Source organism: Ambystoma mexicanum, chromosome 10 (assembly GCF_040938575.1).
Source record: "Ambystoma mexicanum isolate Mex_15411 chromosome 10, UKY_AmexF1_1, whole genome shotgun sequence".
NCBI classification, from domain to species: Eukaryota; Metazoa; Chordata; class Amphibia; order Caudata; family Ambystomatidae; genus Ambystoma; species Ambystoma mexicanum.
In genome coordinates, this window is record NC_090932.1 from 1,411,082,124 (window position 1) to 1,411,109,861 (window position 27,738).

The 27,738-nt window shown below is 48.4% G+C and overlaps 1 protein-coding gene across 1 annotated transcript in view; it reads left to right on the forward strand.

The window, feature by feature from the left end:
* The window catches only part of SSH1 (slingshot protein phosphatase 1), a 1,301,854-nt gene that overhangs the window by 738,534 nt on the left and 535,582 nt on the right, over nucleotides 1-27,738 (forward strand). The window contains exon 6 of the mRNA XM_069619458.1: nucleotides 12,879-12,947. Within this exon, the coding sequence (XP_069475559.1) occupies nucleotides 12,879-12,947 (69 nt within the window). The remainder of the gene's footprint in view (nucleotides 1-12,878; nucleotides 12,948-27,738) is intronic.

The window sequence follows — 27,738 nt, forward strand, 5'->3', positions numbered from 1 at the left end:
CTTAAAAATAGACAGCAGCGCCTGGTAACCTTTAATGGTACCCAGGTACCACGCTGTCCTGACCAACTCTCACAATGCCCATTATACCACGGAATTCCCAGAAAAATCCCGATCTCCGATGGACCCTGAAATTTAGTTTCATTAATTTCCCATCCTTCTTTTCTCAGTCCTTCAATGATTACTTCTAGATGGGTCCACACACTTTGCTCCTCCTTTCCCTGTATCAAGATATCATCAATATAGTGCGAAATCTGTACATCGGGTTTGCACGGTATCTTATTTAAATGCTCTGCCACCAGCCGGTGACAAATAGTCGGACTGTGCACATGCCCCATGGGCAATCGTTGAAACGTATACTGCCTTCCATTCCAAGAAAATGCAAACTGCTCTTGACACTCTTCGGCAATCAGCACAGTGAAAAATGCATTTGCCAAATCTATCACTGCATACCAAGTTCCCTCAAACTTCTGCACATTCTCATCAGAGTAACAGCATCTGGGACTGCGGGTACTAACAGAGGAGTGTACTTATTCAACTTGCGATTATCCACAGTCATTCTATAACTTCTATCAGGCTTCTTAACCAGCCAAACCTTGTTGTTCCAAGCCGTAGTCATAGGACGTAATACGCCCGCTTCAACATATCCCTTGATAGTATCTGAGATTTCCTTATGCCCCCCAGGAATGCGATATTACTTCATCGGCACACGTTTTGTTGTCAAAGGAACCTGCACTGGGGGCATCTTCAATTTCCCCACAATAACAGGGGTACACGTCAGTGCACTCACCCCAAACTGTTAGGTTTGACCTCCTAGACCTAAAGTTAATCCCTCCAGAATATCAAAGCCAATAATATATTCAGGTATGGGAGCAATCAACACTTGATATTTATTCCTTTTCAAATTACCAATTTTCATATCAATTTTGCTTTGAACTGTGAGTGTCTCTTTCCCTGCTAGTCCAGATATAGTAACATTTCTACCATTAAATCTCGAAGGAGTACCATGGATTAATGAGGCCTCCGCTCCGGTATCAATCAAAGCTCAAACCTCTTGCGTATTAGCGGATTGCCCGAATAGTTTCCCATTCACATGAGGCCGTCTGTCTGCCGTAATCCGGGCAGACGCTACCCAAGTTTGACCACAATCCTATTCGTATTTTGAATGCGTGTATTTGGACTCTGTCTCCAACAGCGCACTCACCACCTTTTGCAAGTCAGCGGAAGTCGGCTGATATAGTGAAGCTGTCCCCATGGACCCCTCATCCATCATCTCCTCAGACGGTGCAGAAAGGGATTTGTCCCCAACTCGCTTGTTTACCTCTTGTCTTTTCACCTGTTTGTGCCGCTTTTTTCCTTCAAGCCCTCGCTTTTTATATAGCTGGTACATTTCCCGGGTTTCAATCCTGTCAATATCTTCCTGTGGCACTCCATCTTTTAGCAGTGGCAAGAACATGCCTTTTCTCGACACACGATAATCTCTACTGTCGGATCTTCTTCCAGGAGTCCGCTTTTCACTATGCCTCTCTTTCTTTTTCTCTTTCTCTTTCTCTCGCTTTCTCTTTCTCTCGCTTTCTCTTTCTCGCTTTCTCTTTCACTCTTTCTTTCTCTTTCTCTGTCTCTCTCTCTCTTGGGGTCTCTCTTCAACTTTGTTCCATTACCCCAGGTCTGCTAACTGTATAATAGCATCAACCGCTTCATCTGTTAATCTACCTGTCATCCCCACCAGTAAAGTCATAATTATATTTATTTAGGCCGGTGGGGAAGTTGGGATGATTGTATTTCTGGCTAAAACTGATAACACCATCACCCCCATATGTTCTGGATCAATAGCAATGTCAGATAGCACAGGGAGTAGAGCGCTGGCTTTGACAGCAGTGCAGAGCCTGCTGACGCATGTTCGAATCCCGGCAGGGCCAAACTATGGGTAATAATAAGCAGCGCTGAGATGCCTGAGGGTTTATAGCGCTATATAAATGCAAAATGATTATGATTAATATGGATGGCTTCTTTCATAGCATGCTCTCTAAGCCTTTGGATTGTCTGTCTGTGTGTACCACTTCTTGTCGCTAGGCCAGTCCGACGTAATCAGATACTTGCGATTACACCTTTGAGCAACTGACTGTAAAAAAGACACTTGCAAATCTCTCACCTGGGCATCAGGAGACGGCCCTTCACACAATACTTCCTAAAAAGATCTACAAGAAGGCCTGCCGCACCTCTATCAAATAATCTGACCATTCATGATAAAAAAGACTTGATCACCCTCTGTTTCAATCTATCAATGATTTGCTCAAACTCTTGTTAAGAATAATCCTCCAACATTGTCAAATCCACCAGATCACGCCCAGGATTATTCAGATGTGGCCCAGCTTGTCTATGCGTAAACGGTTTAGCAGTCACCTCCTTCCTGTCAAGCTCTGGTATAGATGGTATGTCCCTGTCTGAACCACTCTCTGAGCGAGTGCTGTCAAATACATCCCTCTCCCAGCGGTCGGGATCCCAATCAACCTCTGCGGTAGCAATCACCATTGCCACCTTGCGGTATACACTCTCCCTCTTCTCTTTCGGTATTTGTATCGGGCAACTCTCACGGCAGCTCTCTCGGCCACTGCCTGATATTTATCATGATAACATTTCATCTGAAGTTGCTGCATTAATGCAATCTGTTTCTCAGCAGCCAACTCTTTATCCAACCTTAAAACATTTACCTGTAATTTTACATTCTGCTGATACATTCTTCTAAACGTATGCAACAAAATCCAACCTCTTCTGCCCAATGCTGAGCACTCCTTTCCCTTCTCTACGAGTACCTGTTGCAAGCTAAACACCACCTTGGCTGGACTCGCCTCTACTGTACTCGTATCCCAAGTCTGGTTGGACCCCCTTTGTTTTGCATATTTAAGTAACTTTGGGTCTTGCCCTAAGTTACTAGGGGAATCCAGGCGTGGCCCCCTTGCTCACTATTCTTAGAGAGGCACAGTTCAACCCTACTGATGAGGTCCAACCAGACCGAAACATGTGTCTGGGGTTGCTGTTGCTACTCTTGTTCAGAGGAGAATTGCATAGCATTTCAGTGCTGGACTGCCCTAGGGCAGGACAAAAACTGATATGTTTTGGATATTTCTCCTCTGTGAAAGATAGTGAGCTAAAGACTCTTGGTAAGTCTCTCGTAACCGGGACTAATGTCCGGCAGAGGGACTCCCAGGACCCCCCTTGTTTTTATTGCCTAGGGAGGTGGTACAAGTGAGCAAAAGCATAAAATGGGTCTTAAGCACTGCCCCTTTTTTGTACGTGGGTCTGTCCGCTCTAGTCAATGGCCTCTGACTGCAGTCAGATTCATATTCAATGTCCAATTTTGTTTGAGGACTTTCCGTCATGTTTCGAATCCTGGCTTTGCAGGGGGACTGCCTGCAGCAGCCCCATTGCAGGTAAGCATATTGTCTCTGTGGGTGAACGCATTAATATTGCTGAAAATCTGAGTGTAGCCCTCCATGTATTTAGTGATGGTGGAGTCGTTTTTCTCTTGCTGCTCCATGTCCCATATCTGTTTTTCTGTTTTTGGGCTGCTGTGCAGGTTCCTCTGTGGTATGACAGCTTTTCACTGTCTCTCTCTCCCATTCAGGTTGCTTGCTCACTCTACCACCTTTGACATGCTGCTTATTAAAGTCCTGCAGGCAAGAAAGAGACTGGCCAGCATTGTGCGGTACAGGCCTATGGCAAGAAAAGGTGGTACTCACTGCAAGCATGCAGGCACACATAAGGGACTGAGGCCATCCCAACTTCCACACCCCACCTCTGGGCCAGAACTTGCTCTGGTGAAAACCCTGGTAGGCCTCCCACCCCAGGCTGAGAGGGGTCTGCATCACCTATTGAAGGGGCCAGGCCCCTTACTCTGTCACATGAAATGGAGATTTAGTAGCATTGAGTGTGCAAAGGGCTCAAGAGTGTGCTTGGGCAATCATGGAAAATATTCCTGCTTAAACTTAAATAACTGGCATGTCTATTAACTGTACCACAGGTACATTGCTGAATAATAATTCTGAGGCTGCCAAGCCCACTCAGAAGGCAGCATAATCCTAAAGTAGGACATGTGGGATGTGAATATTCTTAATACGAAAGGAAAAGGGATGCTTTGAACAGAGTTAAAAAAGTCAGTGTGCTATGTCTGGCCCTGGGTGGAACAATAGTCAAAGCTTGTTTCCTGTATAAAGCTTAAAGCCACTTCCTAGAACGGAGAAGCATAGAGGCTATCTTTCTGGCTGCAAGCAATGTTAGCACCATTGTGCCCCCACTTATCTTCGCACATTATATATTGTAGTAATGGGGGGACCCTGAAGACACTTCCAGGTTTGGGTGTCTTTCAGTAGGCAGGTTCCTTGATGAGGACACAGCCCTAGGGCAGTGTGCCATGCCACCTAACATTGTAAGGATTCCTGGGTTGTTGAGGAGACTGGGCCCTTCTTAGGAGTTGCTGGACTCCTCTGGGGATAATATGCATATAATCCACGTTTTTTCGAACCCCATTGCCTGTGCTACAGTTGCCCAGTTAGGTTAACGAATGGCAGTGCAGAGTTCCAGGACACTCTTCAGGCCCAGAATGGAAAGAATGGTCTTGGAAACAGCAATTTACTCCAGCAACTTAGTTGATCTGAGGGGAGAGGCATCACTGGTTAGGAGTGAGAACCAATTCCCTTAATAGATGAGAAAGCACACGCAGTGATCCAGAACACAGAGGTTTTACTATTGACGTGAGCACAGTACTAGATTGCCCTGATGACGGGCGGCAGTGCGAAATGCATTGGCAACACAAGACGCTATGGTGCCAGCTTCGTTTTATTGGAAAATATGATTAAAAATGGACCACAACAATTTGTCCAATATGGACTACAATATGTTAAACTTGTACATTATTAAGTTTTTTAGTAAATTATCTGCTGTTTGGTGGGCACACAATACTTTGAAAGGTTACTCAGAGTATTTTCTCTTCTTTGTTAATCTGGGTAGTTTACACACATGGAAACCCTCTCCAAACAACAAGCTGATGTGCATTAAAAACTGTCGCAACACAAATGAGTTTAAAGTGCATGTGACATCAAGACTAGGCCCTTTGCCAGCAGCAGAATACATTGGGGTTTTCGCATTAGATGAGCTTTGAAATCTTTCAAAAAACTCTTGTATAACCCAGGTGGAATTGCATTGAAAAACGTATGGAAACGCACAATAATTTTCACCAACACTGTCCCAGCCCCACAACAAAACATTTCCCTGCAGCAAGAAGTTTTTCAGTTCATGCATTCAAAATCCGGTTTTCCTTCTCTGTGAACGCTTTCTATCTAAATGTCTTTGTAATGGATCCAGCTCGTGTTTATGCATTGAGATCAAGGGTTCAATGCATGCAAAGGTAGAATTCTCTGGCATTAACACATAGCACATTGTTATATTTTGAAATAATGGATGATAATTACTCGTTTACATCTGTATGCATCCATTAACATACACAGGCTCTTATGCCATTCCTTAATTTCCCATAGGTTAGTGTTTTGCTTTTTTGGATACGTGTAAAGACTTCCAAACCACTTACACTATTGCACAGACCAAAAGTTCTTGGACTCATGAAGGAATAATACACACCTAGACCAACAATTGGAATATAATTGGCTCTTTACAGGCCCTTTTATTCACATTTAATAAGTATACAGCTAAATATTGGAATACATGCAATTGGTTTTACATAAACACACAAGCAAGAATGATTATACAAGGATTTACATCACTGTTAGTGCAGTTGCAGAAGAAAACTTAATTTCAGGCACGACAACACTACCTAGGCAGGTAGGCAGAGAGATCACACGTGCTAATGGGGTCTGGAGCGGAGCGTTCTCCCTCTCGGCGAGACTTCATCACCCAGGGTTCCAATTCTCTGTCTACCATCAGGATACCTCTCCTCTTATGGGGGAAAAATCCCACCCCGTTAGGTTGCCAACCATCCCCGTCTGAAAGACAGACAGCAAGCATGAGAAGCAAAGAGCGAAAGAATCCAGACAGTAGTGGAAAAACCTAGTTTGTCTCCTGCGCCTTTGTTCCCAGCACCCCTTATCAATGCACCTGCACATCTCTGACTCCCTTCTCAGCCTGTCCTTGAGGGAACAATATAACGACTATCCTCCATGGTGAGCTCCTCTGTTTCATAATATAATCTTGCAACCGTTGCAGAATTCATGTCTGCCTTCAAAGTGAGCTCACAGAAACGTAGACTTTCATTGCGGTTTGGAAGTGAATGTCCAGAATGGCCACGCACCGGCGCCATGTTTTTTTTTTTTTAAATTCAATTTTTATTGGTTTTTCAAGAACGAGAAAAAGCAAACTTATGCATGTAGTATACATTGGGCACATGCCCATAATGACTTCAAAACTTGATAGAAACACAACACTTTAACGCTTTTCACCCCCCCTCTCTCTACCCCCCTCGGGAACTCAGAGTCCGCAATTTGTGATTCTTCTCTCTGGGCAGCACCAGCCGGGCCTGGGGCCAACTATGTATAATCGACTCTTCAGATTCCCATGCATAGGGATCCATGCACAAGGTAGTTATGGGCCGGGTGGAGGTGTCCTATTACCATGGAGACTTGTCCTCCGAGTTGACAAACACCTCCATGAAACACAGCCCGTCGGTTTCAATCTGTACACTAGAGCCATGTATTGCGGCCGTTAGTTTGTCCATGAAGTAAATGTCCTTGGCCACTGTCACCCATTCCCTCTTCATTGGGAGTGTTTGTCTTTTCCAGGTCCTGGCCCGAGCCGCTCTAGCAGCCAGCAGTAGGGCGTGTGATAAGGCCGGTACCTTTTCCCAGTGCTCATCTCTATATTGCAGGCCAAAAGTCCCCCCTCCCCCGCATCCCTGATCCAACTAAGCACCTCGGACCAATAAGTCTGGACTTTGTGACAGGTCCACCACATATGCCAGTAATTGGCTTTTTCCCCACACCCATGCCAGCACACTGGGGCTATGTCTGGGAACATCCTGGAAAGAGTAATTGGGTCGTACTGCCACCTGTGGAGGAGCTTGACAGCGTGGGACTTATATTGGCATGAAATCGACGTCTTGAAGGCCCTAGTGCAGAGCTTCCCCAGAGACCATCCCCTATCGTGCAGCCTAGATCCCTTTCCCATTTTCTTCTGAGGCTCCCAGTGGTTCCCTCTCGGGGAGCCAGGTGGGCCGTGTACAGGAGTGAGATGAGGCCCTTCATTTCCGCATGGGAGTCCAGTATTTTTTCCACTGGGGTGAGCCCCCTCTGTAAGCATTCCTTCCGTTTTGGGTTCATTAGAATGCCTTTGAGTCTAAGGTATAGGAGTGGCGAAAGTCTGCCGATACCCAGCGCCTCCTCTAGTTCCTGGATCGGTATGAAAGAGTTAACCCTCACCAGTTGGCCAACCCTACAAAGCCCCGCTTCGAACCAGGACTGGTAATGTTTGTGTCCCGGAATCTCTTCCAGTACTGGTGTGGACCATATGTGACTGAGTGGGGAGGGCCATGTGGTGACTCCATCCTTATGTCCCTTCCCTGCTAGTGCCTTCCACATAGTTCCCATAATGGGGTAGTCTTTAATTCTTCTCGGAAGTTTCTTAAGTGGGACCCACAACCATTCATCCACCGTAACTGTGCTCAGGATGGAGTTTTCAATGTAGACCCACTGTTTGTTGGGGTCTTCTCTAAGGTAGGGGGCCAAAACCCTGAGCTGGGCGGCCCTGTGGTACGTGTCGCGATCTGGGAGGGCCACACCTCCTCTTTCTTTGGGAAGGGTGAGGGTCTCATACCCTATTCTGGGCTTCTGGCCTTGCCAAATAAACTTCAGTATGCGCCTCTTGGCCTCTCCGAGGTATGCCACCGGGGCCTCCAATGGGAGCATCTGGAAGAGGAAGAGCACTCTGGGGAGCAGGTTCATTTTTATCGCATTTATTCTACCCATCCATGAGATTTGTCCCTTCCCCCAACCCTCCATCTCCCTGAACAATTTCTCAAACAGAGGGGTGTAGTTTGCCAGGCTCAGGTCCTCATTGGGTCTTACGATGTTGATCCCCAGGTATTTTATCCCATCGACGGAGACCTGAAGGCCCAAAGAGGGCAATTCAGTTAAGCACCTATCGGCATCTGGGGCAAATGGGAAGATCACGGACTTGCGGACATTAACTTTAAAGCCTGATAACCTGCCAAACTGGTCGATGATCTGAAGGGCTGCCGGGACTGAACGCGTGGGTTCCCTCAGGTGGAGCAGGATGTCGTCTGCGTACAGGCCGAGTTTAAAGGTACGGTCTCCCACCACTATGCCCCGCACCATGGAAGAACCTCTGAGGTATTCTGCGAGAATCTCCATGGTCATGGCAAAGAGAAGTGGGGAAAGGGGACAGCCCTGCCTCGTCCCCCTCTGGAGGCCAAAAATGCGAAACAGGCGACCATTGACAGGCACTCTGTCGGAAGGCGACATGTATAGGGCTTTGACGGCCCGACTGATCCCCACTCCAAAGCCCAGCTTTTCTAGGACACCATGTAGGAACCCCCAGTCGACCCGATCAAATGCTTTCTCGGCATCTATGGACACAAGGACTGGGTTCTCACCCATCGGAGCCGCTACCCGCATGAGATGCAGAGTTTTGCGCAGGGTGTCGGCTCCCTGTCTTCCCTGTATAAACCCCACCTGGTTTGAGTGGATTAGGTTCAGCATATGGCCATCCAGCCTCGTGGCAACAATTCTTGTGAACAGCTTCGCATTCAACGTTGAGGAGGGAGATAGGTCTATAGGAGCGGCAGTCCGTAGGGTCCTTCCCCTCCTTCGGGATCACCGTGATTAGTGCCTTGCCAAATGACGGTGGTGCCTTCCCTGTCTGCATTATGTTTGAAAATAGACCCGCTAGGAAACCCGCCAGTAAACCGAAGAAAGCCTTGTAGAAGCCTGCGGGGAATCATCCTCCCCCGGGGCCCTACCCAGCTTCAGCCCTGATATTGCTTTCAGCACCTCCTCCTCTGTTATTGGGGCATCTAGGGCCGCGGATTCCAACATTCCAAGGGTCGGGAGTGAGACCCCATTGAGGTACGCCTCCCGTGCTTCCCTCTCCACTACCCCCTCTCTTCCGTATAGGTTCTCGTAAAAACTAGCAAATTTCTCTGCTATGTCTTCCGGATCCGTACATTTCCCCTCTACATCATCCCCGATTTGTTGGACCCACCTGTCAGCTCTCTGACCTCTGAGTTTGGCCGCCAGCATAGCATCGGCCTTGTCCCCTTTCTCGTAGTACCTCTGACGCAGGTGTTGGAGTCCCGCTACTATTTTGCCCAACTCTAGATCCCTGAGTTCCTGTCTCTTTTCCCTCGCCAGGCCTAGGTCCCTCTCTTTTTCTCCTTCCCCCTTCCCCTCAGATCTTTCTAGGGAGAGTATATCCGACCTCAATCTGTGAACTAAAAGGGTCCTTTCTCTTTTCTTGGAGGCTCCTTCACTTATCAGCCTACCCCTCCAAGTTGCCTTCGCCGCCTCCCATACGATATCCCGATCCACTTCGCCCGTGTCATTTAGCTCGAAATATTCTCTGATAGCCAAGGACATTTCTTCTCTAAAGACTGCGTCCCTGAGCAGGAAGTCGTTGCATTTCCACAACGATTCCCTGGCCAGAGATGCTTAGGTCCGACTAGACCATATCATGGTCTGACCAACTGACAGGGCGAATATCACACGTGTCTATTATACTCATGAACTGGTGACCTGTGAACAGATAATCTATTCTTGTCCTTGTCCCATGGGCTGCTGAGTAAAAGGTGTACCCCTTTGCTCTTGGGTGACGTTCCCTCCAAATGTCCACAAGTCCCCTTTCCCACATCAGGTCTCTTAGCCCCCATTCCAGGCCTCCCCCCACGCTGCCTGGTTGGGTGGCCCCCCCCGCTATGGTCCAAATCCCGGTCCGCCCACATGTTGAGGTCCCCACCCAGTACCAGGAGACCTTCCGCCCTGCGCATCACCTCTCCAATGGCCTTGTGGATGAATTCCTTCTGGCCTACATTGGGGCAGTAAATGGATACCAAGGAGACTCTTGAGTTGTGGAGATTACCGGATACCATCAGGATCCTCCCTCTCCCAATGGGAAACCTCTGTTAGTTTTTGGTGCCTGTGGATCAGGATCCCAACCCCCGCCTTTTCGGTGGCGCTGGGCGCCCAAAATACCTGGCCCACATGCGATCCGGGGATGGCCCTCTCCTCACCCTTCACCAATCTGGTCTCCTGCACAAAGAGGATGTCTGTCCCCGCGTTCTTCATTTCTCGCCCTAGAAGAGAGCGCTTAGTTGGGGAGTTAAGCCCTTTGACGTTGAGTGAGCCAATTCTGATCATCTCGACCCAGCCCTTTCTCTCATAGTCTGCCATTATTCCCAAGCATGGTGTTCATCTGCTTCCCGATTCGGCGGGAGCTGCCCTGTCCCCCGTTATGGCTGGATCCGAGGAGGTTCCGAGAGTTCCTTCCTCCCCTAGCCCGTTTCCCACCCCCCTCCTTTGTTTGTGACACCTGCCAACGGGCAAGCCGCCAAAGCCAAAACATGATTGTGCACCGCAGTTCTCTTGGTCAAAAGAAAATCCTGTCCCCGGCCGGGTTTGTGCCACTATGGACCTGATGTATCCCAGGAGTTTATAGTTGTTTCATTACTCTCCTCCAGCCTCTGACGGTGGGGTGTTGAGTTTTTTAAATTTCCTCCTGCCCTTTGTTTTCTTCTTTGTCGACCAGGGACCCAACGGTCCCCTCTCCATTTCTGGTCTGGGCTGGGTTCATGCTCCTTCTCTCTCCTCCTGAGGGTCTCCCTTGAGCGCCTGTAAAACTTGCATTGCCTCCTTACCACTGATCATCCTGTAGTCCACCCCGCCCGTTCGAAGGATAGGGCGAACGGGAAGGACCATCTGTATCTCATGTCCTGGCTTGTCAGCCATTGTGTGAATGGACGGCACTCCCTCCTGCGGGTGAGCGTGAGGGTTGAAAGGTCCTGATAAATCTTAATGGTGTCCCCTTCAAAGATGAAGCTCCCCAGCCTCTTTGCCTCCTCAAGTACTTCAATTTTTTCCCTGTAGCGGAGAAACCTCACCACGATGTATCTTGGGCCTCCCCCCGCACCGCCTCCACCTCGGTGCGCCCTTTTCTAGCTGGACCTCTTTGCCCCCGTCCAGTGCGAAGAGTTGATTGATTAGGCCCTGGACTTTTCTCCCCACATCCGCGGGCGTCTACCCTCTCTCCTGAGACACCCCCATAATGCGCAGGTTGTTTCGACGTTCCCTGTTCTCTAGATCGTCCATCTTAAGGATCATGTCCTCTTCTCTCATTTCCAAGTCTGTTAACCTGGCCTCATATTTCATGTCGAGGAGGTCCGCCTGTAGATGGTTGTTTTCCATCCCCTCCGTTTTGTCTTCCAGGGTGTCCACTCTCCCCTTGAGGTCTACAATGGAGGCTTGTATGTCTGTGCGGAGCGCTCTGATCTCCTGGAGGATATCCTTGAGGTCATCCCTGGTCAATGCTGACGGGGGTGGTCCTCCACAGCCGGCATGATGACTCTGGGGCCCTCGGGCTGGGTTGGGGACTGGCGGCGAAACCGCTGGAGAGAACTAATAGCGCCGGAGAGTGGGGTCTGCTCCAGATCGGGGGTAGGGCGGGCACCCGGGAGGTGGCGCCGCTATGCAGGGTCCCCCTGGAATGTTCTAGAAGCTCAGGTCGGGGATCATGGCCCCTTCTTGTTGTAGGGTGCCGCGGCCACAATGCCAACACCAACCTGCTTTCCCCCCCTTCGGCTCTTCACCTTGTATCGGCGGCTGATTTCGGGCCGGGCCCCTCCGTGGGGCCCGAGAGCAGCGGGAGCGCGGTCCCTCACATGTGCGGCCCGACTTTCTCTGGGTCCTCTGTGGTCCAGGAGCCCAGGCTTTCACGCGGGGTGCAGCCGGGGAGCGCCTGGATCGGCGCGGGGCAGTCCGTCCTCTTTGGCCAGGGACGGGTCCGGAGCGGCCTCGTCTTTCTCCCCCCAGCGTTCTGGGTCCGGAGCGGCCTCGTCTTTCTCCCCCCAGCGTTCTCCCCCTGGTGTCTCTCTCAGGGCTGTGGACGAGGGGTGCCTCCCCCAGCGCCCCAGCTTCCCTGATATTGTGGTGATTGTAGGGGGGGTAGTTCCCACGCCGCTGGCGGTTCCCGTGTGCCTCCAAGGGGCCCGCTCGGCGGAAGTTCGGAGGTGTCTCCCGCACTGTAGGCGCCGCTCGCGTTCGGCGGGCTGTGTCTTTCCCGCTCCCAGCGACTCTCTCCATGGTTGCGCCTAGGGAGGCTGGCGTCTCAGGCTGCTGGGTGAGTGGGGCTTCCCCCTTAATCCGGGGACAGAGGTCTCCTCTGGGGCTGCTTTAAAATCCCGGCTGGGGATCTTCAAAGCACACTAGGCCCTGCGGTGCTGACGGAGCGCGAGCTCACAGGTTCGTCATGTTCCGCGCCCCCTGGCGGTCTCTCCGATGCCATGTTTTAGCTAATTTTCACACACGCATTACAGTTAGTCAGCAGCATTACTGGCAGAGCAGAGTTCAATTAGCTTTAAACATTTGAATACAATCTGTTGAAACACTGTTTCATAAACTGCTAGTGCGAACGTGAAAGTTGGATTACATGGTTTAATATTGCTGTTGGCTAGCATCATTACTGGAGAGGAGCTCAATGGACATATTTGACGTGTGGAAGTCCGGATAAAGAGGTGTATTTTAAGATCTGTTATCAATCATGTGTTTGATCATAGATCATGACATTTGCGAAGCCCTTTTCTTAACATGCATTCAGAATTGCTGCTTCTGTGTTGGTTTTAATGTATTCGGTTTTCTTTCCAATTTCAGCAAACAATGTACGATTGGAATGGTGCTACACCTCTGGAGTGATACCAAGATACATCTTGATGGCGATGGGTATGGATTTAAAAAGCAAAACAATCATATTTTTCTACCCTGGTTTTTTACTTGATTTCTTTTTTTTTCCTGAAGAAAACATTTATACATTCTTTATTGGTTTTACTGTAAGGAGGCAGAAAGCACCATACTCAAAAATAACTGTGAAATCATGGGTGAGCTATGCATACTAGCATTTGGGGTAAAAAAAAATACATCAAAAAGATTCCTGAAAACAATGTAGCAACAGATCTCAGTCAACTGCAGCTTGTATATGAAATGCAAGAGCTAAAAGTCAAGCATACATTGGCCATCATGGACTTGACCCAGTCTCCAAATGCCTGCTCTTTGCCAAGTGATCCAAGAAATCGTGCAATTATCGATTTGAACAGACATGAATCCTCCCTGAGCAAATAGTCTCATTGCTCTTTTTCCATTCCTTAATGACATTTTTTACAGACGGCAGAGTCTAGCTAAGGGAACCTTTTATCTATGTAGAGTAAACTGCTAATCCTTTCTTGATGAGGATCCAATTCGGACTATCAGCATGATCCAACATGATCCAGTGAAGTAATTTAAGCTGCATGAGAGCAGCATGATATTGTCTTAATTCTAGGGTATCCAAAACCTCCCAAGTGTACTGGTCTCGCAAGAATATTCTTTTGAATTTATTAATTCCCACCATCTCCGCCCATAAAGTCCTGCTGAACGATTTATTTATCTTGAATACTAGTTTACCAGAAAGTGGAAAGGGGGACATGCTAAAACTGTAAACATATAACAATTTGGGGTGCATGGTTATTTTAATTGTGCTAATTTTACCCCAGAATATTGAATTCAAATGTTCCCACTTGCGACACAACACATCTATCACAAGTTTAAGCCTGATGTTGCGACCAAGGATCAAGTCAACATCCCTAGTAACCTCAATACCCAAATATCTGAAACCTCCTTCAGCCTTACATTCCGCTCTACATTAAATAAGCACCTCTGACAAGAAAATGAGATTGGAAAACCGAGAGAGGCGAAACTCTTTAAACTTGAAAATGCATGCAAACTAGCTGAGGAGCAATATAACGGTTCCCCTTCTGTTGCTAACCTGTTGTGTATGCTGAGTGCTAAGAGATTTGTTTTACACTAGACAGACTTTTTGGTAGCGAGGTGAGGAATCGGATATGTTATTGGCACGCCGGCTGCAAACTAAGGAGAAGGGGAGAAAAGTGCCCCTTAATGTGATTGAAGAGGGATCGATTTTGAGTAGAAATGAAGATGCTTTTAAACAATTGTATGCCTACTTGTATAGTGATGATAAACATATAACTGAGTCGGAGGTGTGTGAGTATTTGAGTGAGGTTGATGTCCCTAGTTTGGATGAGCAAGACAAACTCTGTCTTGATACAGAACTATACTCCCAATAAATTGTGGACTCTATGGCGCTGATGTTATCTGGAAAATGCCCGAAACCGGATGGGCTCTCCTTTGAATTCTATAAAACCTTTAATCACATTGTTGCCCCTTTGCTGGCACAATCGTAGGCAGTAATTGTTAGAAATTAAGCAGTTACTGATTCTATGCATTCCACGTTGATTACAGTAATTCCTAAACCGGGGAAGGATCATTCTGATTGTGGTAACTTACGCCCTATATCGTCTTTAAACGTGGATTTTTATGATTTCATTGATAATAACAAACATGTGTACGCACCTAGTCATTTAGAACTAGTAAATAGTAGAGGGGAGCATTTGTGCCCTTTGCTAAATTTGACAACCTCTTATGTTCTGTATGTGGAATCTGTGAGAAACCAGAAGGTGTCTCACCCACTTATCCACGAGAATGTCATCCAGGTGTCCAGGACACGGGCATCGCTTTTGGATCCAGTTCCTGGGAGGTGGACCAGTGTGGGGGGGGGATCACCTGGCGGAGGGGTTTTTGGGGAGTGGGACACCGGACGGTGAGACACAGTATCCCCTTCCTTATAACACCTTTAACCCATCCTACCCGGTAGGATATTTAGGACCTCTACCCCCACCCCCTTTACAACACAAACACTTTCTCACTGACCGCCTGCATAAGGGAAAACAGACTAATACCTGAGCCGTGTACCTGACTTATCCCAATACAATGGTCAGACGAGGTCAGGCAATTACTGATCATCGCACGCAATAGACTTCCATTACACTTCCCCACATGGATAAAAACTGGAGCACAAGGGCACACTCGGCGTGAGGCAAAGCACATGAGGACACAGCGGTTCCAAGATGGCAGTTTAATGAGAGGCGAAAGACAGCGAAACAGAAGGGAGTCGTAAGGAGGAAAGTTCAACAAGGAACCATTACTTTCATGAGACCTCGAGAGAAAGTGTAAGACCAGGAAACCAGGCTGAAGAACCCTGCATTGTGTGTCAAAGGTACCCAGGGTCCTCCTGCATCAGTAATTAAGGCGGGGAGAGTCTCCAGCCACCTTGGTACTGTCCTTGGCTCCAAGAACAAAGGCGCTTCAGTGAGAGCAACACAGCCAGTGCATTGGGGAGACCGATACAAGACCGGTCTGTGTTGAAGCCAAGGTTGCAAACAGCAACATTGTATGGCGAGCTAGGGAACGAACATTGTTAAAACGCGTGTGATAAGAGACGCAAATTTAGCTAAACTGGTAATGAGTGATTGAACTTTAAAGCAAATTACAATACCTTTGACTGAGTGGTCCGGCACCGCGTGGGATATCAATCGAAGGTCTGTGTAAGGTAGCCAGCAAAGAAGTGAGAAAAGTAGATAAAGTTGGTCCGAGCCCAGCGCAGGGAGATCAATTGAGAGAGAACGAATACATGTGAAACAAAGTGGTCCTGCGCACATTCGAAAGTCTGGAAAGATACATGGATTTAGTCCGACTCTGGCAGAGGGCGATCAAGTGAAAGCTTTGTGTTAAAGTGGGTCTGTGCCCGGCGCAGGGGGTGTCACGACCCTCAGCCCTGATCCCCACTGGCAAGCCCATTGGCTAGGTGGAATCAGGGCTTGGATCACTAATAAGGCCTGGCATCCACTTCTCAGGCCCTCTTGGGGCCAGTCATGGTGCCTTTGGCACCAGGCTCATAAGTAACGAAAGACATCTGCTTGAGGAACTACTTTATTTAGGCTTTCAGCCAATATGGAGGCATCCACATAGCTTTATTCCTAGAACCAAGCTATGCCGTCTAGTGTTTTGGGTGTGGTGGCCTAGGGACTACTTTACCTGGACTACTTTACAGTGGCTATTTAAACCACACCCGAACAAGACAACACGCTTCGCGTTACTTTGCTTCTAGCAATGTGACGCTCACCGTATCCAGCTTTCTCACGAGCCTGGTGAATTCCGGACCTGCAGAAAAACCAAGAACATCGTTAGCAGCAGAATCTTACCTGCATTCATCATCTTCACTGCTCGCAGCTCCTGGCCAGCTCTGTTGGTGGAGTTCACCGCCCGGATCGAAGGACCTGAGAAAAGGAGAAAGACATCATTAAAGGAGGTAGCAGAGACATTACAACCACAAAGCGCTTAAAGACTCACCTGGTTGTTTGCTTTTCGGCCGGCATAGCTCCGGAACTCCATCTGCGCTGGGAACGCACCGCGACCTACGAAAAGAGAAAAGCACAGGTCAGTGAGGACAAGACATCGCTGCGTTACCCAAAGCGCCTCCTTACCGCATCATAGCGCTATAGTGTGCCATCATCTCCCGGTGAGAACCAGCATATCCAGTTCTCCAAGCGGACACTGCGCTCCTAGGGAGATAAAAAAGAGACATTTAGAACAGAGAAAAGGCATGCAAGAATTACGACGCCATCAATCGCAATAAGACCTACCTGAAAGACACTACAAGGGCAGCAGTCAGTGAAGTAACTGGACCGCCCGCACCCACAAAAGACAACGTGCCCCTGCCCAGAGAGCAGGACGGAGAGCCCACCGGTTCCGATAACCAGGCGGAATCCCATCGACACCAAGACCACACCAGGGAATCATTGGGAAGGGCACCAGTGACCAACTGGCTGGGTGGCGTCCCCGTGGACATCAGGTGAGCGTAACAGGGGGGTCGGGGTAAGGCGAGAATCACCCAAGAATTTGTACAGGAGAATCCTGAAGAGAAAGGAACTGTTGAATGTTTGTTTGTCGCATCAGGCCCTTTGAAGTAAGAGACTTTGAATGGCAAAGAGACTTTGACATAGAGGGCCCTGATACTGAGATCTGAACTGCATCCCGTGCTAGGGGAGCCAGAGACTGTGCTAAGCTTGAGTGTGCCGCCTTGTCCCGTCCTGAAAACGCTGGGAAAGGAAGCCAACAGCTTGAATATCGTAACATATCATTTCTTGAACACTTTTCTTTTTGCATAACATTGTTTGCCACACTATTTGTATTTAGAAGTAAGGATTGGCAATAGGTTTATTAGTATTGGCCCTTTATTTTGACAGACTCGACTAGGACTGCGTTATTATTTGATGGTCGTAGCTTGCTCCCATCTGTAGATTTAGGATTAGATGGGTGTTTTTCAAACCCCATTGAAGTTCAATACACACCCTTGAACTGTGGTTACTTGTGTCTGTCTTACTGTTTGATACCATGTCTTCCTTACAAACCTGATTCATCTGAGGTTTTCCTAAAACACATTAAATGGTCCTCTTGAACAGGCCCATCCTCCCCTTACTGATTCGCAATCTTCCCTTCTCCAGCATTGGATCTTTCATAGAATATTCCCCGGCGTCAGACTGGGAATATTTGGAGATAAAATTAATTATTAAACATGTTTTAATATACACACATTGCTACATAGCAATGCAGGTACATAGCCCATTATGGCCTTTGAGCCATTCTATTGTGTAGTCCCTCCACCTCACTTTGTGTCACAAGTCTCTCCCCTTCTCACCTGTTTTTCCTGTTTGCTTGTGACCTTCTTTTGTGACTTCTTCCGCACAGTCCAGGATTCATATAAGCCTGTGTGCGGGTCTTTGGATTCCAGCGTGCTTCGTTCAGATTGTCCTGGACGGAACCAGGAAGGAACAATGTCCGCGCGCGGAGGCACGGAAGCTGTGACTCGAGCGCGGTGAAAATCCAGGAAAGTTTGGTAAGTTTGAAGGATGAAAGGAAAGGAGGAGGAATCAAGGAATAGGGAATTCAGGAAAATAGCCCCGAGCGAACTCCGGCAGCACACGTCCAGCTACGGCGAGCAGTAACGTTGGGACGCACAGAGCCGCGGGGGTGCGTCTGTTTAGTATAGCGCCGAGCATGGAACGTAAAGGCTGGCAAGCTGAGTTTCATATTCGACGGCCATGTTGGGAGGGTTACTGCATTCAGTGCTCTATGGGTCAGGGACCACGAGGTCCAAAAGGGACGTAGGTGACGGTTCATGACAGCATGCCTCCTCTGAAGCCCAGCTCCTCTGGGTTTGCCTGGATGGATAAGGTGGTATTTTCGAATCAGCCTGGGGGCATTCATGTTTGATATGGGTTCCCGGGTACGCTCACTAGGTGGATATTGTCAGGATTCAGGATTGGAAACATTGGAACCTCTGGCGGTTCCGACAGTGAACGGTCTAGTCCTCACCCAACATGGCGCCGGAGCCTATAAAACCAGGCTCCGCCCACTTTTCAGCGTGTTGTATCTGTGGCTTGTTTACTTTCTCAACGCTCTGACTTTGGACTACTGCCATCCTGTGTTTCCTCCCTTGATATCATACCTTCTGTTCCTTCCCTGTGTGTTAATATCTCTGTCTGTTGCCTTTTTTTTCCCGTGTTCGCTAGCTTTCTACTTTAGTTCGAGGTCACCGCCGCTGTCTCTGGTTCGGTGCCTCTCCTCCTCGCACTCATCTCTTCGCTCTAACTTTCTGTTTTTTTGTAACATTACTGCTGCCTGGTCTTCCTCCTTTTCCGGCCACGGAGGTGCTTCTTGCACGGTTCTCCGCGTCCTTTAACAGGAGCTTCCCAGCTGGTTCCGCTTTCGGCGGCACTCTCAGCCCTTCAGTCTTGTACATTCTGTCTCTAACGAGCGCAGAAGCGCTGCGCTTTGCCGCTTCTGCATTACCTATTCCTACCTCCTTGCGGGCTCGGCGTGCTGCTTCCCGGCGGGGTTCTTCCTTCCGTCTCCGCCGTGGTTATATTGCACTACGCTGTTTCGGGCTCTTACTCCTACCTCCCTGCCTTCTCGGCGTGCTGCATCCCGGCGGGGTTCTTCCTTCCTTCTCCGCCGTAGTCATATTGCACTACGCTGTTTTGGGCTACTTAGAACATACCTACCTTCCTCTTCCTGACTCGACAAGATATTCTTCTCATATTCTCAGCTAACCTTCATAGACTATATTTGATCCTCCTTTCCTTACCTATCTCTCGCTCCGGGTTGAAGACCCTTCCACTCTGTGTCTTGACATTTTCTTCAGTAGCACTGAGTACGTCCTTTTACCTAATATCCAGGAAATTCAACCTTAAGGATTTCTAAAGACCCCATCTTCGGAACCCATCTACGGACTAGGGTTTTTTCTGCCTACGGGCTTTTTCCCTAGAGCTGAGGCTGGCCCCCTGGGGTTCCCCTGTGACAGGCCTACTCCTCTGTCAGGGTGGCCTCCGGAGGGGCCAGACCTTACCTTCACGAAAAGAAGACCAGAACTCAGAAAGGCAAGGGACCAAGAGCTAAAGAGAAACCCAGCAAGACCAAGACGGATCCTTACGAAGTTACCTCGGAGGAGTCAGGTGAGGAGAAAGGGGAGGTGGACTCGGATCTTGACAGCATACAACGCCCAAGTCCTAACATGGCCTCCTTGGAACAATACCACGAACTGGTGGCGGCGATGCAGAACCTCACAGTCGAAGTCCAGGCTTTGAGGACAGAGAATATAGCACTCCGACAGCAGATAGTCCTACATAGAGACGACTATGGTGATCTACCGGCGATGCCCCTTTCCTTCGGCAAGTTCGACGGTCATCCGGGAGGAATGAAAGAATTCCTTGATGCCTGTGGTGTCTATTTTGCCTTTCGTACCCATGCATATGAATCGGCAAGAGCTAGGGATGGATTCATCATTGCCAATCTCACAGGAAACGCTCTGGCTTGGGCCACTCCTCTTGTGACCAGAAATGACCCCTCTTTGACTGATTATGATCGTTTCGTAGAGGGCTTCAAAGAAAGATTCGACAGACCTGAGGTGTTCTACTCTTCTTTAGAAGCTATCCTGGACGTCAAACAAGGGAACACAGACGTCCAAACCTACATTTCCCGCTTCCAGAAACTAGCGGCTAAGGCAGATTGGCCCGACTCAGCCCAACAAACAATATTCCGGAGAGGCCTTCACGACGAGCTCAAGGACGAACTGGCGCGAGTAGCCCGACCAGTGTCTTGTCAAGAGCTGATGACTTTGTCGTTACAGATCGAGTTCCGGCTAACTGAAAGGAGGCAAGAAAGAAGACGATTTAGGAGCAATCATGCTACTATCAGTCTACCGAACCCTTCTCCTACAACCAGGACTAACGTCTCGTCTGAAGAACCCATGCAAGTCGGAACTACACGAGGACCCCTAACACCGGAAGAGCGTAAACGAAGAAGAGAGTCCGGGTTATGTATGTATTGCGGTTCCTCCAAACACCTGTTGAGAAACTGCCCGGAAGTACCACCCAGGAGGAAGGAAAACTTCAACCCCCGATCTACAGCAAGGGAAGTCTCGGGGGAAGTGCCAAGTACCCTTGCAGCCACTCAAGAACCATGAACAACCTTGAGGAAAACAGCCTGATTGTGTTCCAGGTCAGGTTATGGTTATCACCTTCGAATCCCATTGATGTACTTGCCATGCTGGACTGTGGTGCTGCAGGTAACTTCATGGATGCGGACTGGGCAAGAGAACACCACGTATCCACCAAACACAAGACGACTTCCATTCCGGTTGAGGGTGTTGATGGTAGACCATTATCATCCGGACCTATCACCTCAGAATTAATACCACTAAGGATGGAGATGAGCCACCACTCGGAATACCTGGTGTTCGATCTCATCAGAGCGGCTCACTTCCCTCTGGTCATAGGTATTCCGTGGCTAAGGAAACACAATCCCCACATCGATTGGAAGGCAAATAGAGTAAGCTTCGACTCACTCTTTTGTAAATCAACTTGTATGGACAGCATAGTTTCCTCCACTCTCCCAGTAGCAGAACCACTTCCTATACTGAGTCTGACAATCATAGCCTCAGTACCAACTCAATATCTCGAGTTCTCTGAGGTATTCGTAGATATTCAACCACGTGAACTTCCTCCCCACAGACCAGAAGACTGTGGTATCGACATAGTACCAGAAACCGTAATTCCATTCGGGCGGATGTACCCTTTATCACTCCCAGAAAGGAAGGTCTTGAGAGAATACCTGGACTCCAGTCTCCAGAACGGACTCATTCAGGAATCAAGATCAGCTTGTGGAGCCTCCTTGTTTTTCATACCTAAGAAAGACAGTGCTGAATTGCATCCATGCATAGACTACAGAGGGCTGAATAAGGTGACGATCAGAGACCGGTATCCTATGCCGTTGATCCGAGACATCTTCGAGGCGGTACAAGGAGCCGTATATTTTACTAAAATGGACTTAAGAGGTGCCTACCATCTCCTAAGAATAAGACAAGGTGACGAGTGGAAGACCGCGTTCCGCACCCCGTTCGGATTATTTGAATACCGGGTGATGCCGTTCGGTCTGGTCAACGCCCCAGCCATCTTTCAGAGGTATATGGACAAGGTGTTTGCAGATATGATGTTTGTCTCAGTTGTGGTGTATCTGGATGATATCCTGGTGTTCTCTCGGTCGTTAACCGAACACAGGTCAATGGTGAGGAGGGTACTTCAACGTCTTCTTGAACACCAGCTTTTGGTAAAACCAGAGAAATGTTCATTCGAGACCACTTCAGTGTCCTACCTGGGGTTCATTTTATCCAGCGAAGGCATAGAGATGGACCCCTCTAAGGTCAAGGCCATCATGGAGTGGAGAGAACCCAGCACTATCAAGGAGTTACAAAGCTTCTTAGGGTTAGCCAACTTTTATAGAAGATTTATACCCACATTTTCCAATTTAGTGCTTCCCCTCCATTCCTTGCTCAAGAAGGGAGTCAAGTTTGCCTTTGGGGACGAACAAAAGAGAGCTATCCATACCCTTAAGGAAAGCTTCTCCTCCGCTCCCATTTTGGTACAGCCGGACCAGACCAAACCATACATCCTGGAAACAGATGCTTCAATAGGAGCAGTAGGTGCCATCCTACTTCAGAAGACAGCTGATAGCTACGAACACCCGGTGGCATATTTCTCTAAGACCCTCACCAGTAGTGAACGGAACTACTCAGTTTTGGAGAGGGAACTTCTGGCCATCAAGTTAGCCTGCAAAGAATGGCGGCATCTCCTACAGGGCGCAACCCATCCCTTCGTGATCAGAACGGACCACCGCAACCTCATAGTGCTACAACAAATGGAGTGCACCAATGCCGACATGCTCGGTGGGCATATTTCTTCCTGCAGTTTGATTTCATGATAACCTACATCCCAGGCACAGAAAACAAAAAGGCAGATGCCTTATCACGAAGCATCGGGAACAGCTCAGGAACCTACGATGGACATGACCGCCTTTTCCCCAATCTCAAAGTTTTAGCCTCCACTGTCTCTTTTTTCCGTGAGCTGATACCTCGTTACCAGTCCGGTACAGAACTACCCGCCACGGTCATCCAAGGCAAGGATGGACTGTATTATCATGAAAACGCCCTTTTCATTCCCACCAAGGATCTCCAGAAGCATGTCCTTTCGTGGTGCCATGATGCTCCCTTGTCAGGTCACCCCGGCATCAGAAAGACCTATGAACTCTTGCAAAGAGGCTTTTGGTGGCCTAAATTGAAGAGCGATGTACATCAGTACGTCACCTCATGCTCAGTCTGTGCCTCTAACAAATACAGAACAGGTAAACCACTCGGACTCTTACAACAACATTCTCTACCATCACGACCATGGGAACATATAGCTACAGATTTCATTGTCGATCTTCCCCCCTCGGAGGGTATGACGGTGATCATGGTCACGATTAATTCCTTCAGCAAACTGGCCCATTTCTCAGCCTTTAAACAAATACCATCTGCTTACGAGACTGCTGAAACCTTTCTCCGAGACATTGTTCGTCTACATGGTCTACCCCAGACCATAGTATCTGACCGTGGACCTCAGTTCACATCCAAATTCTGGGCTTCGCTTTGCCAAACCCTGGGTATCAACAGAGTCCTTTCTTCAGGTTACCACCCCCAGAGTAACCGACAAACCGAGAGGTTAAACGCGAGCCTGGAGCAGTACTTGAGGTGTTTCTGCAGCTCACAACAAGAGAGATGGTACCGTTTCCTTTCCCAAGCAGAGTTCGCTTATAACAATACCCTGCATACCACCATCCAAATGAGTCCTTTTTTGTGCACCTATGGTTTTCATCCCCAACATTTACCCGGGTTTGGCTCCCTAGCCACTAAGATTCCCGCTTTGGACAGCGTTTTACAAGAACTCCAGGAAGTACACAAACTCGCCAAGAAGGCACATCAACTCAGCCAACAATCACAGATGAGATGGGCTGATAGGAATAGGGCTTCCAATCCAACATGGGGACCAGGACAACTAGTCTGGTTGTCGACCAGATTTCTTCCTAGATGGGTTCATGCTGGAAAGTTCTCCCCCCGTTATCTTGGACCATTTCCCGTCCTCCAACAGGTCAACCCGGTTGCCTTTCGACTCAGACTCCCTGACTATCTAAAAAGGGTTCACCCGGTTTTTCACGTTTCCTTGCTCAAGGAATACAAGGTAGACCCATTCCTCAGACCCATCCGTAAGAGCCGAGCCCAGGTACATTCTGTTCCAGAAGAATACGAAGTGGCATACCTGGTGGACTCCAGATACCACAGAGGTCGGCTCCAATACCTGGTTCACTGGAAAGGCTATCCTGTGGAAGAAAGGTCTTGGGAACCGGTAAGCCACGTTCATGCCCCTAGGCTCCTAAGAAGATTTCATCACCTTCATCCGGATAAGCCAGGGGGCACCCCGAGAGGAGGGGGCTATACTGTCAGGATCCAGGATTGGAAACATTGGAACCGCTGGCGGTTCCGACAGTGAACGGTCTAGTCCTCACCCAACATGGCGCCGGAGCCCATAATACCAGGCTCCGCCCACTTTTCGGCGCGTTGTATCTGTGGCTTGTTTACTTTCTCAACGCTCCGACTTTGGACTACTGCCATCCTGTGTTTCCTCCCTTGATATCATACCTTCTGTTCCTTCCCTGTGTGTTAATATCTCTGTCTGTTGCCTTTTTTTCCCGTGTTCGCTAGCTTTCTATTTTAATTCGAGGTCACCGCCGCTGTCTCTGGTTCGGTGCCTCTCCTCCTCGCACTCATCTCTTCGCTCTAACTTTCTGTTTTTTTGTAACATTACTGCTGCCTGGTCTTCCTCCTTTTCCGGCCACGGAGGTGCTTCTTGCACGGTTCTCCGCGTCCTTTAACAGGAGCTTCCCAGCTGGTTCCGCTTTCGGCGGCACTCTCAGCCCTTCAGTCTTGTACATTCTGTCTCTAACGAGCGCAGAAGCGCTGCGCTTTGCCGCTTCTGCGTTACCTATTCCTACCTCCTTGCCGTCTCGGCGTGCTGCTTCCCGGCGGGGTTCTTCCTTCCTTCTCCGCCGTGGTTATATTGCACTATGCTGTTTCGGGCTCTTACTCCTACCTCCCTGCCTTCTCGGCGTGCTGCATCCCGGCGGGGTTCTTCCTTCCTTCTCCGCCGTAGTCCTATTGCACTACGCTGTTTTGGGCTACTCAGAACATACCTACCTTCCTCTTCCTGACTCGACAAGATATTCTTCTCATATTCTCAGCTAACCTTCATAGACTATATTTGATCCTCCTTTCCTTACCTATCTCTCGCTCCGGGTTTAAGACCCTTCCACTCTGTGTCTTGACATTTTCTTCAGTAGCACTGAGTATGTCCTTTTACCTAATATCCAGGAAATTCAACCTTAAGGATTTCTAAAGACCCCATCTTCGGAACCCATCTACGGACTAGGGTTTTTTCTGCCTACGGGCTTTTTCCCTAGAGCTGAGGCTGGCCCTCTGGGGTTCCCCTGTGACAGGCCTACTCCTCTGTCAGGGTGGCCTCCGGAGGGGCCAGACCTTACCTTCACGAAAAGAAGACCAGAACTCAGAAAGGCAAGGGACCAAGAGCTAAAGAGAAACCCAGCAAGACCTAGACGGATCCTTACGAAGTTACCTCGGAGGAGTCAGGTGAGGAGAAAGGGGAGGTGGACTCGGATCTTGACAGATATCCTTTCCATTCAAACAAATATTGCAGCTGACCACACCGGTACCTAGAATCACAAATTCTGGAGACCTTGTTTTCGAGTTGGTCATTGACAATCACTGGAGTAGATCTTGGAGCAGTTCGAGAGGGTTGAACATATGGCTTCAACAGAGAAGTATGGAAGACTGGGTGGATCCTTTTCCATGATTCTGGTAGTCGGAGTCGAAAGGCCACTGGATTGAGGATTTCTTTTAGAGTAAAGGGACCATAATACCTGGGAGCCAATTTATTTGGTCGTAGGTGACGTGGGAGGAGTTTTGAGGATAACCAGACCTTGTTGCATATTGAATAGGAAGGCCCTGGTCTTCTTTTGGAGTCAGCATAATGTTTCACGTCTCTTCGGGCCATTTCCAGGTTTTCTTTAGCTTCATTATGTATATTGATTAGTGTTTCAATCCAGGAATCCACCGTAGGAACTGGGGTTTGAAATCCTTGACTACAGAAAAAGGGGCTGGTTTTGATAGCTGAATGGTCCGAATTGTTGTATGCGAATTCGGCCACAGGTATTAAGAGTGACCAATCATCCTGTACCTTGATGGCGAAGCAACAAAGATATTGTTCCAGAGTTTGGTTTACTCGCTCAGTAGCTCCATTGGTCTGTGGACGATAACCCGAAGACAAGGCATGCTGCATTCCCAGTATACGACATAACTGTTTCCAGAACTGGGATATGTACTGGGGCCCTCTATCAGAAATGATCTTGGAAGGTAGCCTATGAAGCCGGAATATGTGTTCCAGGAAAATTCCAGCAAGTTCAGATGAGGATGGCAGTTTGCATAAAGGTGTAAAATGAGCCATATGGGTGAACAAATCAATGGTAACCATTATAGTTGTGTAGCCCCTGGAAGAGGGTGGTTACACGATGAAATCCTTTGACAATGATTTCCCAGGGTCTTGTTGGTATCGCTGGTTGGAGCAGGAGACCTGCTGGTCTTTTGTTATCATGTTTGTTCTGATTACAGACTGCACATGTCTGGCTATGGATCTTGATATCATCCTTCATCTTTGGCCACCAAAACTTTCTTTGTATTAGATGGAGAGTGATGGTGATGCCACAGTGTCCTGAATGGAAGGTATCATGACATACGCTTGTGATCTTTTGTCTTTGTCCAGGAGTGGGAATGACCAAGCGATTGTCTTTGAACAGGTATCCGTCCTTTGTTTTGAGATTCCATTGATTGTTTCTCTTAAACTCCTTCCACGGTTCAGAGGACTGGGTTTGAATTCGAATATCCTCTAGGAGAGTAATTGCTTGGACAACAAATATTGTGTGGGGAAACATCTTAGGAAAGGTCCGATCCTCAAGGGGTTCATAGTCAGGACGCCTGGATAAAGCATTGGCTATAATGTTATGTGTTCCGGGGAAGGGATGGATTTGGAATTGGTACTGGGCAAAAAAGAAAGCCCAGCGGGCTTGGCGACGGTTTCTACATTCTAGGGATTGTAGTACTTGGAGATTCCGATGGTCTGTGCAAACTTGAACCGGGTGTTTAGCTCCCAGAAGGAGATGACGCCAATCAGTGAAGGCCTGACGGATGGCTAACAATTCCTTCTCCAGGACGGAATAATGAGTTTCACTGGGAGTCAAGGTGCATGAGAGATAGGCGATGGGTGTGTCTCCAAGTTCCTGTTTCAGGACCGCCCCAATGGCGTAGTTGGAAGTATCAGTTTCGACAATGAAGGGTCTGTCTGTGTCAGGTTGAGCAAGGATGGGAGCTTGTGTAAACTCAGTCTTTAATCGTTGAAACACCGAATTTTGGACTGAGGTTTACTGAAAGGGGGTGTCCTTTTTTAACAACGTAACAATAGGATGAACAATTTCCGAAAATGCTGGAATAAATTTTCTGTAGAAGTTAGCAAGCCCCAGGAAGGATTGAATTTGCTTTACGCTAGTGGGAACACAGGCCAATATAGAATGGAGTCAACCTTCGAAGAGTCCATTCCAATCCCCTTTTGGCTAAGAACAAATCCGAGATAGTGAACAGTAGATACGTGAAAAATGCATTTCTCGGGTTTGGCCAGGGGTTTATGTTCCCGTACACGTTGTAAGACTGCCCTTACGTGCTCTTCATGTTTTTGATGGTCCTTGGAGTAGATCAGTATGTCGTCTAGATATACAATGACGAAGAGGAACAGCATATCAGAAAATAGCTGATCCATGAAGCGTTGGAAGACTGCTGGGGCATTAGCAAATCCAAAGGGCATAACTAGATATTCAAAATGGCCTAAGGGTGTTCTAAAGGCTTTCTTCCATTTGTCACCATCCTTTATACGAATAAGATGGTAGGCGCCCCTGAGGTCTAGTTTTGTGAAGATGACAGCACCTCTGACGGCTTCCAGCATGTCTGAGATGAGTGGCAATGGATAACGGTCCTTAAGAGTGCATTGGTTAAGGCCACGGTAATCGAGACATGGCCTAAGCTCCTTGGAATCCTTCTTGAGAACAAAAAATAGGGAGGCGCCTGCCGGGG